General features: G+C 36.6%; 1 protein-coding gene across 1 annotated transcript; it reads left to right on the top strand.

Moving 5' to 3' along the window:
* The first annotated feature begins 807 nt into the window (after positions 1-807).
* ABHD10 (abhydrolase domain containing 10, depalmitoylase) lies at positions 808-13163 on the top strand. The gene is made up of 5 exons (XM_017547825.2): positions 808-978; positions 3545-3728; positions 6319-6430; positions 6984-7121; positions 11211-13163. Exons 1-5 carry the CDS (start codon positions 837-839, stop codon positions 11553-11555), a joined length of 921 nt encoding a protein of 306 aa, XP_017403314.1. The 5' UTR covers positions 808-836; the 3' UTR covers positions 11556-13163.
* Positions 13164-16480: the final 3317 nt, after the last annotated feature.

Here is a 16480-nt window from a genome sequence, read left to right as displayed (position 1 = left end):
TGAGCATCATGTTTCCTTATATGAGAAGCCTATTCATACTTGTTGGCCAGTTTTATTGGAATTATATTTTTTATTTCTAGGAGCAGGCTGAACTAGAAATATTAATGTAGCTATGCTACAAAATCCATTTTTCTGGGCTCTTAAGGTGTCTTTTGCCATTCAAAAAGTTTAAATTCGTATACAAATATATTTTTTATTTATGATCTTGGGGTTTGAAATCTTGGTTCAAAAAGTCCCTTCTATTTCCGGACTATAAAATATTCTCCTAAAACTTATTTAATCCTCCCAGTTGTATTCTTCCGTTGAAATCATTTTTTTTTTAACTGAAATTTACTTTTGCATATAGCATAAGGAAGGAACCAAGATAATTCAATATTTCATTAATCAGTCATTACGTCACAGCAGGGAATGTCCGATTCCATTCCAGGTTATACAGGTGAGATTAATGTCAGATATTGGGAGCATTTGTGGTACTGGTTAAAACTGTCATACGGTCGGCGAGACTGCGGCTTCCGATCTAGGACCGCTGGATAGGGTTCCTTTCCAAGCTTCCAGCTCTGTATTATCTATCAGCCCGCTGATAGGGCAGCCTCCCGACGCCACTCAAAACATCCCAAAGGCCCTAAGCCAAACCTTGCTACAAGTAGAACCAACAGCCCAAAGGAAGGGCAAGAGCCACGACGCTCTGCGCATGTGCGCTCTTCGCAAGTTGAAAATCCCGCGGGGCGCTCTTCAGCAAGTTCCGCCTTCCAGCCTTCAGCACATGCGCAGTCTCAGTTCCGGTGCGTAGGGGTCGCTTCTGTGGGACACTGCGGCTTGCCTGGACAGCCGGGAAGATGGCGGTTGCGCGCATGGCCACTGTGGCGGCCTGGGTACCTTGTCGGAGCTGGGGCTGGGCAGCGGTCCCCTTCGGTCCCCACTGTGGCTTCAACACGCTGCTTGCACCGATGCCTCAGCGGGCGCCACGGTGGCTCCCAGGTCAGTGTCCGAAAGGCGGGAGTAGAATACGTACTTTCGAACGCCTCGGTTTCCGTCAGTTCCTGTATCTGTGCAGTGCGTCTTTGGCGCCCGGTTCAAAAATGCTCTTCCCCCTTTCTCAGCACCCCAGTCCTAGGCGCTATGTACACTTCCAGTGTAGGCTGTGAGGAGAGCTCTCCCGCGCCCTGCGGCATTCTGGGCATCCCGGGCCCTCGCTGGCATTTTACGCTGTGCAGTTTAAAGAACTCCTGCTCCCTGCCTGCCTCCCCTGCATTAAACGCCAACACCAGGAAAAACTAAAATGAGTGTTTAATGCATTTGATTATTAGTTACTTCCAGGATTTTGTAGATTGTGACTCCTAAAATCCTTAGACAGACTCTCCTTTGACTTGAGGGAACCTAACAATGTGAGGCATATTCTTTGTAAAAAGTGTAGACGCCCCCATAACTTCAGTTTCTAGTTTTGCCTTCTTGCTGCACCCACTCAGTGAAAGAACCGTAATCGTTATTGCACAAAGGATACTAGAATTTGGGCCAAAAGTCAGAGAACCTCGTATATGTATATATAATATTTGAATTAGACCCTTTTGTTTTTTGGCTTTGTGTGTTGTTCACGCCATTGCCACGCAGCTGTCAGATGCATGGTGCTTGGAGTGGTAATTAATGTCATGGCAGAGATGTTTTGTATGGAGTTAAAATTTTTAAACTTTTATAATAATCAGTTTAACTTGCATTTAATTGTACACAACCAAAAGGCATGTTATACATGCAGATACTCCTGGCAAAGCATAAGTATGTCAGTTCATTAACCAGAGTATAATATTATTTCATCTATTTAGCAAACATTCATTGAGCACTCATGCACCAGGCTTTGAACTAATGCTTACGTTCAAAGATGATTTATGAATATAATTATATGAATCTGTCTACTTAGAACTTACATTAAATAAATTATAATTATCTCGGGGAAATTACTGTTTTGGGAGGTGATTTCTGGAAAAGAGTCCTAAAAATTTTTTCGTGCTCAGCTGAGATGATGGGAAATGAACATTTTTGCTGACACAATCTGGGTCAACATAACTTGCCCTTACCGAAAGTTTTAAATTTGGCGTTTTTCTCTGTACTTTGAAACAAGCTTACATGTAAAAAGGATAGCTTTAAGGCCTTCAGTTAAGTTTTTTAAAAATCAGCTTCCTAATTACCAAATGGGGAAAACTTTAGCAGCACACATGGATTCTCTTCTCAAGATGGAGAAGTTTTTAAAGTGGAGGATGGCTTCATTTAATATAAAAAAAGAAAATTTGTTAGTCCAAAGACCCTAAGGAAGTATACAAACCTAGTGTCTTTGGAAAGAAGAGGTGGGATTATAAATGACTCTTTAAAAAAAAAAATCTACTTGTTTCTTAAGAGCAAGTATGGATTTTATAATGGGGGAACATTTGAAAAATGACGAAATGGAATACTCATAAAGTTCATCAATTGTACTGTTATACTTAAATTACACTAAAATCTGTGTGTTCCATTTGCAGAAAACCAAACCAACAAATAAAATGCAAAGTGATTGCATAGGCCTATAAGAAATCTCTTTCCAAAAATGTATTATTAATATGTTATTTTTGAAGAAACTGCTCATTGAACCTACCTCAGCTGATATAAAATTATGAGTTGTTACTGTGGCTCATGATTTCTTGGTTGAGGTGGGTGGATGGGTGAGCAGGTGGGGTGGATGGGAGTCAATAATAAAAAGGGCACAGCACCTCTTCCTTTGAAACGGTTTTCCAAGGGCAGACCAAACCTCTATCTTCTCTGATCCCCGAGAAAGTTGGGGATGCAAGGCTAGGCATAGTGGCACACACCTGTAATTTCAGCACTAAGAGGCCAAGGTGGGAGGATCACTTGAGCCCAGGAGTTTGAGATCAGCCTGGGCAACATAGAGAGACCCTGTCTCTACAAAAAAATGGAAAAATTAGACAGGTGCACTGGTACATGCATGTAGTGCAGCTACTGGGGAGGCTGCAGCAGGAAGATGGCTTGAGCCTGGGAAGTCGAGGCGGTCCAGGCTGCCATAAGCTAGGCTCCAGCCTGAGTGACAAGGTGAGACTGCTCAAAAAAAAAAAAAGAAAAGAAAATAGGGGATGTGAAACTAATCAAACAAAAAATAAATTTTAAAATGAGGCCAAAAATCTCACAAGAGAGGGCTGAAACTGTAGCGGATAAATCTGAATGTTGATTGATATGTTTAGGATAGATGATAAAGTAGCTACAGGAAAATTTTTTTGATTAGTCTCTGTCTTTTGTTGCCTTGCAATTGCTACCTCATTGTGTATTTTGGAAGAATCAAGGTTGGATCTTGCTCAGAGAAGGTACTGATGTTCACATGATTTTAAAACTAGAAATGTCATGCACAGACTTATTAATTTAGTACTTCGAGTTTTTGTTTTTCCTATTAAATGGAAATAGCATTTTACCTCAATTCATTAAGATCAGAAAGTTAGGATTGAAAATACATGGTTTTTCAACAACCGAATTTGCAAACCATAGTTTATGTTTTGTGTACTTTGTTTAGCTTGCAGACAAAAGACGTCACTCTCTTTCCTTAATCGACCAGACCTTCCAAAACTGGCTTATAAGAGGCTAAAAGGCAAAAGTCCAGGAATTATCTTCATCCCTGGCTATATTTCTAATATGAATGGTACAAAAGCATTGGCGATTGAGGAGTTTTGCAAATCTCTAGGTCACGCCTACATAAGGTAGGAACAACACATTACTGAGAAAATAATTGCTACCATTAGCACAGCAGTGGAGAATTACTTCTGTTCTAACCAGTTGAAGTAAATGCCAGCATTTTTATAAATTATTTTAATGGCCTGTAAACTTGCATCTTGTGATTTAGAGTAATTTTAAAAGCAACCTTTAATAGACCTTTTTAAAAAAAAGGCCTTTGTGCCACACTGACAACCCTGGCAAGAAAGGACATCTTAAGAGAAGTAGTGGTAACTAAGCTCTTTAGAGGCAATAATGTATGTGACAGCAAACAGATATACTAGTTGGCTTTCATACAGTCTCTTATATTATCATTTTCCACTGGGGACTTAAGGACTTATTTGATCACTGTTTATCTAAAAGTAATCCATGTATTTAAAAGAATTGTATAATACAAATTTCTGCTGAATTTTCTCTTCCCACTCCTGTAATTTGATTTTGTATACGCATAAATAGCGATAGGTGGTATTTCACTAAAGCTTGATTTTATAATTCCTAATTTTTCATACTGACAGTTATTTTAGTAAATAACTTTATATTTTTATAAGGTCTACCTGTAACAGTCATATATTCAGTATCCACTTTCCAGAAGAGATGGTATGATTTCATAAAAAGCCTGGAATTCAAGAAACATGGGTTCTACAATAAATTCTAGCAATTTCTATTACAAGACAAGTAAGTTAATAAACATTGGACCTAAGTTTGTCATCAAAAGAAGGAGCTTGGTCTACAGATAACTTCTGAGTTATTTTCTAGCACTAACAGCCTAAAAATCTATCTGTCTAAATTTTTAGAAGAGTGACTCACTAACATTCATTCAATAATTCTAGAAAATACAACTATATATAAAACTTCTGGACTACCTGTATATTAGCAGAAATTTGGTCAATTATATGGATTTAATAATTTCTTTTACCAAATTAACTGGATTCTTTTATTTTCATGCTGAGAACCCTTTTAAAATCTGTTCTTATTCTGAAGATTGGAGTACTTTTTGGAAATAGATTATCTAGCACTATGTTATATATTGCAGGGAGCACTGAAGGTAATGCTATATCAATATAATGTTAAAGAAAAAACTCAACATGTGTATAGTGACTTTATTTAAAAACAGAGTCATAGAGACACAAGATAGAAGATTACTGTGATAGTCTAGGTCTAAGATGACAAACAAACACCTGCACCAAGATACTGGACTTAACCAAAGTGCAAAGAAAGGGATGAACATAAGAAGAAATGAGAGTGAATGGTGATGGTATAGGGTGGGCAATATTCTGGAGCCTGGAAAAACCAACTTGAATGAAACAGTCTGCCCTTAGTGAACTGACATTGTAGTCAGAGGGAGATGAGTGTTTAAAAACAAACTTGATTTTAATACAATATGAAAAGTGTTGAGTACATACAAAGAAACTGGTACTAAATGGGGCATAAATGTCAAGTAAAGTTCCTCAAAGGAGGTGACATGACTTAAAGGATGACTACGAATTTGGGTTGGGTAGGAAGCCATTCTTGGCAGCAGAACCGCATGCTAAGGCTCTAAGTTATAAAAGGGTGTAATTGGGAATTAGGAGTAGTTCAGTATGGCTAGGGTTTAGGTAACCTGTGGGTGTGGTATGATACTTTATATCACCGTGATTTTTTATTGATTTGATACCCTTAAGGAGAGGTAGAATTCAAAGACCAGACAGACTTTGAGCCTAGATAACTAGGAAGTTGGAAGGAGAAATGGATGGGTTGGTGATGATGAATTTTATTCTGGTCTCCTTCCCATCCATTAATTCAGTAAATATGCACCAAGCACCTAACATTGCAAGGAACTGATCTAGACACTAGGAATACATTGAAACAAAGCTTGTGCCCATGTGGAGCTTTCATTCTAATGTGGGAGACAGACCATAAATAATCAAATATATCTCAAGTAATAATAAGTGCTATGAAGAAAATGAAGCAGAGTAAAGAATTAGAGAGTGGTGAAAGCAACACAGCTTTAATAGTTGAGTGGTCATGGGAGGCTTTTCTGAGGATGTAACATTTGAGCCAAAGGCCTGAGTGAAGTGAGGGAACAATCTGCATGGATATCTGGAGGAGATATGGAGAGAAAAGGTGATGAAACAGGAACTTCAAGAAGGAAAGTGAGGTTACAGTTGGCGGTAGAGGGAGAGAAAACAATGAGAAATGAGATCAGAGAGATGATCAGGCACCAAAGTATGATAAGGACTCTAGATTTAAAGATTATGGAAAGCCTTTGGAGGGTTTGCAAGACATGGTTTTGTTTGGAAGGGATCACTCTACTATATAGAAAAAGACTGAGTGTGAAAATGTGAACAGGAGACTTTTTAGGAGACTGTTGGATTAGTTCAGTGGAGAGACAGTGTGACTTGGACCAGGCTGGTAGCAGTGAAGTAGGTGAGAAAAGTGATTGGACTTAGGAGATATTTGAAAGTTAATAAGCCAATATAATTTGCTAAAATACACACCGATTGTGATGTTTTTACTATAAGCATTATAGTAATGAGGAAGGTGCTGTCTTTCTTAAAAATTAAAGAAGCAAATATAATTTTTTTTCTTCTTTTCCAGGTTTGATTACTCAGGAGTTGGAAGTTCAGATGGTAACCTTGAGGAAAGCACGGTGGGGAAATGGAGAAAAGATGTTCTTTCTATAATTGATGACGTAGCTGAAGGGCCACAGGTGACTGTTTTTGTTAAGTATGATGATAGTTACTGACTATAACCTCATATTTAAGCTGTTTCTTTAGATATGAAAATATTTGGTTGAGCGTGGTGACTCATGCCTGTAATCTCAGCACTTTGGGAGGCTGAGGCAAGTGAATTACTGGAGGTCAGGAGTTCAAGACCATCCTGACCAACATGGTGAAACCCCATCTCTACTAAAAATACATAATTTAGCCAGGTGTGGTGGTGTGTGCCTGTAATCGCAGTTACTTAGGAGGCCGAGGCAGGAGAATTGCTTGAATGCAGGAGGCAGAGGTTGCAGTGAGCCGAGATTGTGCCATTGCACTCCAGCCTGGGCAAAAAGAGGGAAATTCTGTCTCAAAAAAAAGAAAAGAAAGGAAAATGTTTTTATTTAATTTGAATGTTTATTCAGTTTTGATATGTGATTTAAAATGATTGTATTATTTTTACTTTCTAATAGTATATATTATTTTACTTTTTATTGTACATATTTTATGTTTATGCCCTATACTGTCTTAAAGATCTAATACTTTATTTTTTATTTTTAGATTCTTGTTGGATCTAGCCTCGGGGGGTGGCTTATGCTTCATGCTGCAATTGCACGACCAGAAAAGGTCATGGCTCTTATTGGTGTAGCTACAGCTGCAGATGGCTTCGTGACACAGTTTAATCAGCTTCCTGTTGAGGTAAGTCAAAAGTCACTTTGGCCACCTCAGTATATTTACCTCTTATACTTCTGTTCCCTCTTTCTTTGAAGGAAGGAGGGACAGATAACATAATGAGTCCTTTGACTTATGCTGGCCCATCGTTTGTCTTAGCTGCCTTTCTGTACACAATCTCTTTTCTACCTTTAATTATTTGACATTGTTTTCTTTAAGATTTCCTTTCTTCACAGTCGCTTCAAATCATTCTGCCAAATATTTGAGACACATTAACAAAATCTCACTTTGAAGTTTATTTTTTTAGCAACATTTTCTTTATTAATTACGTTTACTTATTTGGATCATACGTCGTGAACTCCTTTTGTTCCTCTTTGTGGCATATGGGAAGTAGTGCCTGTTCTTATGACTGTGTTAGATTGGGCTAATCAACTGAAACTAGTCACCCCTTGGTTTCTGAAGGGGATTGCTTCCAAGACCTCCCACGATACCAGAATCCATAGATGGCCAAGTCTTTCATAAAAGAAAATGGTGTAGTATTTGCACAAAATCTTGTATAATCTAAATCATCTCTAGATTACTTAAAATACCTAGTACAATGTAAGCGCTATGTAAATTGTTGTTATACTATATTGTTTAGGGAATAGGAACAAGAAAAAAAGTCTGTACATGTTCAATACAGATGTAATCTTTTTTTCTGGATATTTTTGATCCAAAATTAGTTGAATACATGGATGCAGAAACCATGAATGTGAAGAGCTGGCTCTCTTTTAGCCTAAAAGCAACCTCAGATCCTCTCAACAGAACTCTCCAGACATATTGTCAGTCAGAGTCACAGAGACACAGAAATTAAAGAAAACAGAGTAGTAGTTTAAAAAATACGGTTTCTAGGCTAGCAGCAGTAGCACCTGAGAACTTGTTAGAAACCTGAATTCTTGGGTTTTACCCTGAATCAGAAACTGGGGATACGGCCTAGCAATCTATATTTTAATAAATCTCTTGTAAAGTTTGAGAACAATGCTTTAGAAAATGGAGGAAGAGGTGAAGGAAGTTCAGAAAAAAAAAAGAAAGAAAAAATATGTGGTGTTGAATAGTAGAATGTCATTGATTTACCTCAAGTTCTGTATTAATACCTGTGCCATGTATTATCTGAGTTCTTTCTTAGTTTATGTTGTTCTCAGCTCCTGAAGAAACAGCATTGTATGTGTATTCAGATTTCTCATATTATTTCCTATCAGGGCTAAAATTACAAAGCTGGTCTTCCTTGAACTTATCTCCTGTTTCTGAATTTTGTTCACTTTCTTGGTGGTTTCTCATACATAGTTGCTCAGTGTCTTCATGTTTCCCACCATTGCCATTTTGTGGATCTAAACGTGGACTCCTTGCTCCATCCTCTTAACTCAATAATACAGCAGTTCCTGGGGTAGGAAATTATCTCAAGGACATGGCAGATTGAATAGGAGTTGATTTTGGGGGGGTTGGGGAATTGATTATATTTTTTCATTATTGTTTTTCATTATTGGTAAATGACAAAACCTCTGTACATTTGTTTTGGTTTTGTTTTTATTTTGGGGGGTTTTAAGACAGGGTATCTCTATTGCTGAGGATGGAGTGCAGTGGTGCAATTGTCACTTACTACGGCCTTGAATTCCCGGACTCAAGAGATCTTCCCACCTCAGCCTCCTGAGTAGCTGGGACCACAGGTGCACACCACTATGCCTGGCTAATTTTTGTATTTTGTTTCTAGAAACGGGGTCTTGCTGTGTTATTCAGGCTGATCTTGAACTCCTAGGCTCAAGAGATTTTCCTGCCTTGGCCCCCCAAAGTGCTGAGATAACAGACATGAGCCCCTGTGCTCAGCCATGTACATTTCTGTGTGTGTGTGTGTGTGTGTGTGTGTGTGTGTGTGTGTGTTCACATCATTCAGAGAGGATAGAGTAGATACTTCCTAAGTGACTGAGAAGATTTATAATCTGCAAATCAGGGCATAGTTTTGCTAATACTTAATCAGATAAGCAGTTGTTAACAGAAGCATGTTGAGCCCTTGGTTAACTTAAAAACATATATAAAGAAAGAGCAGGAACACTAAGCCCACTGTTTCTTCTCCACGTAAACAGCTAGCCCTAACAATGTCAACAGAGCAGATGCGGAGATTTTTACCATCTCTTATAATCCACCGAATATTAAGCTCAGCATTTCTCATTGACCTTCCTCTTTAACTGACTCTAATCATTATTTCCTTCTTTGGACACTAGAGGGCCTCAGACATGATGCACAGCTGTTTGAAATGTAAGCTTCTGAACCATATTGCTTTGATAAGTTTTCTTAGTGTAGAACTTAAAATATTGTACATTTTCTTTAGGTAATGTTTTTGCTGTTTCCAAACTTTTTGTTCTTGAGGATTTGAGACATAAAACATTTTATAAAGTTAACTTTGTTCTTCAAATAGACCCATTTTAATTCAATTCAGTGGCAGGTAACAGAGCTAGTTGGGGGCTAGGGATGCTTAAAATGAAACTGTTATTAATTGAGTGTCCCATTAATTAGCAAAGCCTCTACTTCAGCTAATAGCCAGTGGAACTAAGTTTTATCTACTGAAATATTTAGAAATTTCAGGAACAATCCTGAGTAACTTGAGGATAATTGAATGTCATCTTTACTTTAAATATTTGGTTCATATGTTGTTTTAATACAGAAAACACCATGATATTAATATAGAGTTATGCATTTTATAATTTTGTAGAATTTCCTTAATTTTAAATCATTTGAAGACATATTTAGAAGTATGATTTTTTTTAACTGAATCATTAAATCTTTCTGGAATTAAAAAAAATATATTAAAAGCCTAAAGTACATGTGGATTATATATTTTAAGTTCTTGTTTTCCTTTTTACATTTGCAATAAACAATTTTAAACATGGAAAAATCATAGTATATTTGTGAAACTTTAAATTTTTCAAATGTGTTACATATAGCTTTTCTTTCCTTCTTTTTTAAAAATTTTTAATAAGATGTCCATTCCATTTTTCTAGAAATGCCCTTCATATCATATAAATAAACTTTTATGCTCAAAAGTGTAGATGAAAGTATCCAACAGTATGGGTCAAGCTAATTAAGTCAATTACAGTGGACGGCAGTACGGCTTTTAAAACCTTTTCATAGAATTTTTGAAACCCAGAAATATATGTGTTAAATAAGGCAGCATAGAAAACTGTATATGAGTATGCGATATGTATGTATTTCGCATTTTACTCATATAAAAACCAAAACACATATAGACAAATACGGGAAAGAAATAAGCCAGAATATTAATGGTTTTTCTATCCATAAGATAGAATTATGGGTGGCTTATTTCTTCTTTTAAAATTATTATTATGTTTTCTATAATGTCTGTATGTTACTCATACAAATTTCTAATTTTTTAATTAGAAAAATTAAGATAAATTATATGTAAAAAATAAGTTCTCAAAAAGTCAAGGACATGTATGTTTCATTTTATGGGAATAATGTACACATATTATTGTTTGATTTTCAGGAAGTATGTGGAAGTCTTCTTTGTCATCCAAAACAAAAATCAGATTTTTTTTTTTCCAGGACTTTGGAAGGAAAACTATTTTTTTATATTTAGCCTAAAATTGCATAAGTATGTGTATGATTTGATTTTATACAAATATGAATGATACCTGGACTGATTCCAAGAAATTATAACACTTTTCTCCCACTTTATTTTTCTTTTCAGTTGGGGTGAAGCAACACCTGATTTAAGATAGTGTATGATAAAGTTAGATAAATTTAAACTCAAGTTTGAGTCTTAGTCATAACAGTTAGTAGCCAGGCCCTCAACTGTTGAGCACAATATTTCATTTATCTAAACCTTAATGTCCTCTTTTATAAAAATGGGATAATAACAGAATTATTAACAGAATTTTATGGAATAATATGTATGTAATACCCATCATAGTACCTTGCATATAGTAATTAATTATTGAAAATTATTATTATACTTTTATCTCTATTTTCTCATTCAAGAACTGCCTTCTTTAGATTACTTAAAGCTATCGCATATGTTAGTGTTGCCTAAAGTCACAAATACTTTTATTTTTCTTTTTTCAATAGGTAAAAAAGGAAGTTGAGATGAAAGGTGTGTGGAGCATACCATCAAAATACCATGAAGAAGGAGTTTTTCACATTCAGTACAGCTTCATTAAAGAAGCTGAACACCACTGCTTGTTACATAGCCCAATTCCTGTGAACTGCCCTATAAGATTGCTCCATGGCATGAAGGATGATGTTATACCTTGGCATACATCAATGCAGGTTGCCGACCGAGTACTCAGCACAGATGTGGATGTCATCCTCCGAAAACATAGTGATCACCGAATGAAGGAAAAAGCAGACATTCAGCTTCTTGTTTACACAATTGATGATTTAATTGATAAGCTTTCAACTATAGTTAATTAGTATCACATGTTTAGTTGGTATGTAATGTATCCAGAAGATTGGAAGAGGGATAGCAAATGAAAGATCCTGATACTTTAGGTTTTTCTCTTACCTCTATTTTGTAAATATCAGATGAGTATTTATTTAATGATGTATTTGCGTAAGTAATGCAAATTGTGAAGAAGGACCAGGTACTGTTTAGAAAAATTTCTCCTTCCTTTTGTCCTTGATTTTTTTTTCATTAAAGTATTTCCTATTTTTTTATTCAAGAAAAGTTTACTTTTCTTATGTTTATGTTAGCTATGTCAGCTCTTAATTGCATCCTTTTCTAATAGAATTATTAATAAAGCATGAATATTTTGTTATAGATGGAAATTTGTAACATTCTGCTTTTAAAATGCGGTTCACAAAATATAGGGAAATTTTTATTGAAGTAAATTTGAAATGATTGGAGAAATTTCTGAAGCATGATGAAGTTCACAAGAAGGATGCTACTTTATATATAATATATAAAGTATTATATAGGTTATATAAGCTGCACATTATATTCAAACTTTAAGGCTTTTTTTAAAGACTCAAAAACTAGTGACGCAAGGAGCTATTTCTAAATTTTGGCTTATATGTCGTATATTTAAATGGGGAATTTCATCTGAAACGATGTAGCATTTTAATATTCTGATTGATAAAACTAAAGAGGAAATTGATCTTTGTATATTATTGCTTACTTGCAGAAACATTCATTATTTCATTAATCCTGCCCTAAGTACAACTAGGCAAGTGATTGCCACCTAAATCAGAAGGCTTTCTAAAGTCAGTAAGAAAGTGTGAAATGTAAGTATAAAGGCTTTTTTTTTCCTAAATAACTAAAATGAGGTGCAGAGTGGATTTTGATATTACTGAGTTAATGTTTTTTATCCATTAATTTTGGCTGGACTTTATTTAGCTTGATTAGGTTATTATCTGTCAAACCTTTTATTAAGTTGACATGACTGACATATATACATGTATATAAAATGAGCATGTGTCAAAGACTTACTCAACTCAATGAGGAACTCAGCAGATAGTAAAGCTGGTTCCAAGTACAATTCAAGAAACTGAGTATTTATTGGCATTGAAGAAAAATGTTGAGATAAAATTGCTGTGCAGAAAAAAGTGTTAATGAAGCAGACCTGATTACTTATCCTTAGAGACCGGATTTGCAAGATTGGCCCTTGATTGGCTTCTGAGAACTTGGAGTTCAGGGGGCTTCCACCATTCCCAGAACTGATTAAAGTATCTTACTGTGTCTAAACTGTAGAACAATATAGTTTCTGCTGAACACCTGCTTTCCTTTTGGGAGTCTGGAAGTTGGGTATGTGCCAGGCAGAGACTGCCCTTTGTGACTAACTCCCAGTAGAAACCCCTGGCACTCAGTCTTCAACAAGCTTTTCTGGTTGACAACGTTTCACAAGTGCTGTTACAACTGGTTGCTGGGAGAATTAAGCTCATCCTCTGTGATTCCACTGGCAGAGGATTCTTGGAAGCTTGCACTTAGTTTCCCCTGACTTCACCCCATGTGTCTTTTTTCCTTGGCTGATTTTGTTTTGTATCTTTTCACTGTAATAAATTATGGCAATGAGCAGAACTGTATGTAAAGTCTTATGAGTCTTCCTAGCAAATCTTCGAATTTGGGGATGGTGTTGAGGGCTCTCCACAAATACAAAACTGGTTTATGTCCTACAGAGCAATTAAACTAAACATGGGTTATCTTTTATACTGGACAAAAATCACAAACCACAAAGATAAACCATCTCTGTGTGCCGCAGTGCCTGGTGCTGGAGTGGGTTGATAGAAGATGACACTGGCTATTCAAGGACTTATTTTGCCTAGACGTTGCTACGTGTGAGGCTTGTTAGGAACATGAAGGCAGGGGCCTTTGCCAGTGATAGTTTTCTGCATTTAAACATAACAAAATGTAATAAATTTGATTAGAGATTCATAATACATATGTAGAGGCAGTCTGGCATAATGGTTAAGGGCAGAGACGAGCTTTGTTTTTAATTCTGGCTCATCATTTACTAGCTCTGTAACTGAAGCAACTGACCTCACTGAGTCTCAGTCTCTTCTGAAAAATGACGTAAACCTAGATAATAGGGTTTAAGGTCTAAATAAGCACAACACGTTGGGAACAGTGACAGAGGAGGCACTATCTTTTTGCACACAGTCTAATCAGAGACTGAAGACACAATCCATGAAGGCATAGGAAGGGAAGTGGGTAGGGCTTCTGAAGCTGAACTCTGGGTTTGACCATCCCGACCTCAAGATCCCAAATAGGAATGTTTGATGATGTTCTTTCAAATGCTAATAGTTTAAAACAGAAAAAGAGAGGGAACCTTTATGATCTAAAGATAGGAAAATCTTTTAAAAGTTAATCTAGCTTTGCAGAAGTTAACATCACAAATTCCAAATGAGTTTGCATCCGTGAGATTTAGTGTATTTTAGTGCACTATTACTTGTTTTTTCTAGTTTTTCCCAAAGCTCTTTTCCGAAACCATTTCATGCCATGTATTCAGTGACGTGTCAAATGCATGAATGGCTGGCAGCCCTTCAGTGCTTTCGCCTCTGGAACTTGGTCATTATTTAAAAAGTAACAATAGACCCCTCTAAATCTCAGCATCCACAACAGAAAGGGATGAGGCAAATATCATTTGAAAGGAAGGCTAAGTGAAGCCGCATAATATATTTTGCTTTTGCTACATCTGTTGAGATTAGAGGCATTTCCAGATACAAATCTAAACAGTATACCATTCTCCAAACAACCAATAGAAAAATCTCTGGAGGCGTAGAAGAAAAAAGCTCTGGGCAATGCTGAGTTTTATAAAGTACAGAGATAGGAAGCTGAGAGAATTACTTGCCACGTAACTATTCCAAGGATAGTCCCCAAATTAAATATGTCAAATACTCATTAAATTTGGGATAGTTTTAAAAAAATCTAAAGCATTCTTATGTTCTGGGGTTGAGGAAAAGTGGGTGGAATTTCCATATACCTTTTAAAGATCCTCTCTCAGTGCAGATCTCAAGTAAATTCTTAGTTTAGAAACAATCGTGTAGTATGTGTAATGGTTGGATGAAAAAAATGTAATGCTTTGGTGTATTTGGAGAATATACCTAGAAAATTTCAGGCAATTTTTTTTTAACCAAATGTATCTTTTGGGGAAAATATACTTTCCCATTTTGTCTTCCCTTTTTCCTGGGCTTTCCGGGTTTTGCAGCTAGATAAACATCTAAAGAAGAAGCTCAAAGGTCAGTTTCACCTTGAAGCCTTTCCTTACTCATCCCCATCTCTCTTTTTCAGGAAGCTTGTTGCTAGGTCCCCTGGACTCTCTTGTGAACAGTAATCTATCCATGCCTTTTTGATATTACTTACTGCTTTGAAATTGTCAGTCTGTATCCTAGCTTCCTTCTCTCAAAGGATGACTGAGCTCAGGAGCTTTATTTTGAGATTGTTTGTCCTCAGACATCTCTGACATGCTATATCAACTCCTTTACTGGCTCCTTCTCCTTGCCCATCTTATAATGTTAATATTCCTTGAGTTCTGGCCTTGGCAGTCTTCTTTTGCTACTTATTCACCTTGAGCAACATCACCATGTTCATGGTTTAAACTACTACCTGCATGCAGGTGACTCAAGTGCATACCTACGGTCTAGACTCTCTTGAGCTCCAGACCCATAAAACCAACTGCTTAATGAACTGGGATGGAACATGGGCTTCCCAAATGCAGTAAATCCAAACCTTATTATCTTTTCCACTTCATGTATCTTCCCACCTTCGAGTCCTCTTAAAATAAATGGCGCCACCATTGCTTCTGTTATACAAGTCAAACTTGTGAGTCATTCTGACTGTCTCCTTTTCCTTCACCCAAATCAGATTGATCATTCTTTTTCTCTGTGAAAAAGCTGAAAATCTTACATGATACATGAGTTCATGCAAGGCTGGTTTAACAATCAAAAGCCAGTTCAGAAAGCCAGTTTAAGAACTGGCTTTTGGTGGTAAGGTGGAGCCCTGACTTGCATTTGCTGACATTCACAGCATAAATATTCCTGCCCTGGCTGGTTTTACACTACTTCATGACATCTCTGAATGCAAAGCTGGGAGGAAATGCCCAGTAGCACACCATCACATAGTATTTACGCCATATAGAGACAATAAACGCAATTATTCTCAACATAGGTAACAGCAAATGTAGCAAAATAAATCAGGAAGTGGTCCACTTTGAGTAATTTTTCTTTGTAATATAGTTTATTTAAGAGTAAGTTAATATAACCTACTTGCTAAGAATGACTGAGTTTAATATCCGTCTCTTGAAATTCCTGAAAATTTAACCATGGGCACTTGCAAACACACCATTTTATGATCTGGAGCCTGCCTTACATTCCAGCCTCATTTTTCTTTCTATGTTTCTCTTCTCTTTAACCCTATGTTTTATTAATACTGTTAGATTTTTACCTTAAATACACTTCTTTTGACAGCAACATTCCCTACCAGTCTTGCCTCACTACATCTACCTGGCAAACACCTACTCATCTTTTAAGACATAAAATAATCTCTTTATAAACCTTTCCCCTGATTTCTTAACACCCTCCTCCACATATTATTGTACCAACCTGAGTACTTTGTGCATAATTTTAGCATGACATCTAACATTTATTGCTTACGAGTTTAACTTTGTTACTAAGCCAAATTGCCATGTATCATTTATTTTTGTGTCTCAGGTACATAACACAGGCTCTTAAAAAGTTGTTGGAAGAATTCACTGCAATACTAGCAGGCACTTAGTAAATGCAGGGTTGAGCTCATTTCCGCTGTCACCCCTGAGGGGATCAAGCATTTTTTCTCTGAAGACTTCCTCTGGATTTCTGGACACTTCTATGACCTGCTGTGGCCCCTCTCTTTGCCATTGTTTTCT

Source organism: Cebus imitator, unplaced genomic scaffold (genome assembly GCF_001604975.1).
Source record: "Cebus imitator isolate Cc_AM_T3 unplaced genomic scaffold, Cebus_imitator-1.0 Scaffold201, whole genome shotgun sequence".
Taxonomy (NCBI): domain Eukaryota; kingdom Metazoa; phylum Chordata; class Mammalia; order Primates; family Cebidae; genus Cebus; species Cebus imitator.
This window is presented reverse-complemented; position numbering and strand designations above follow the sequence as displayed.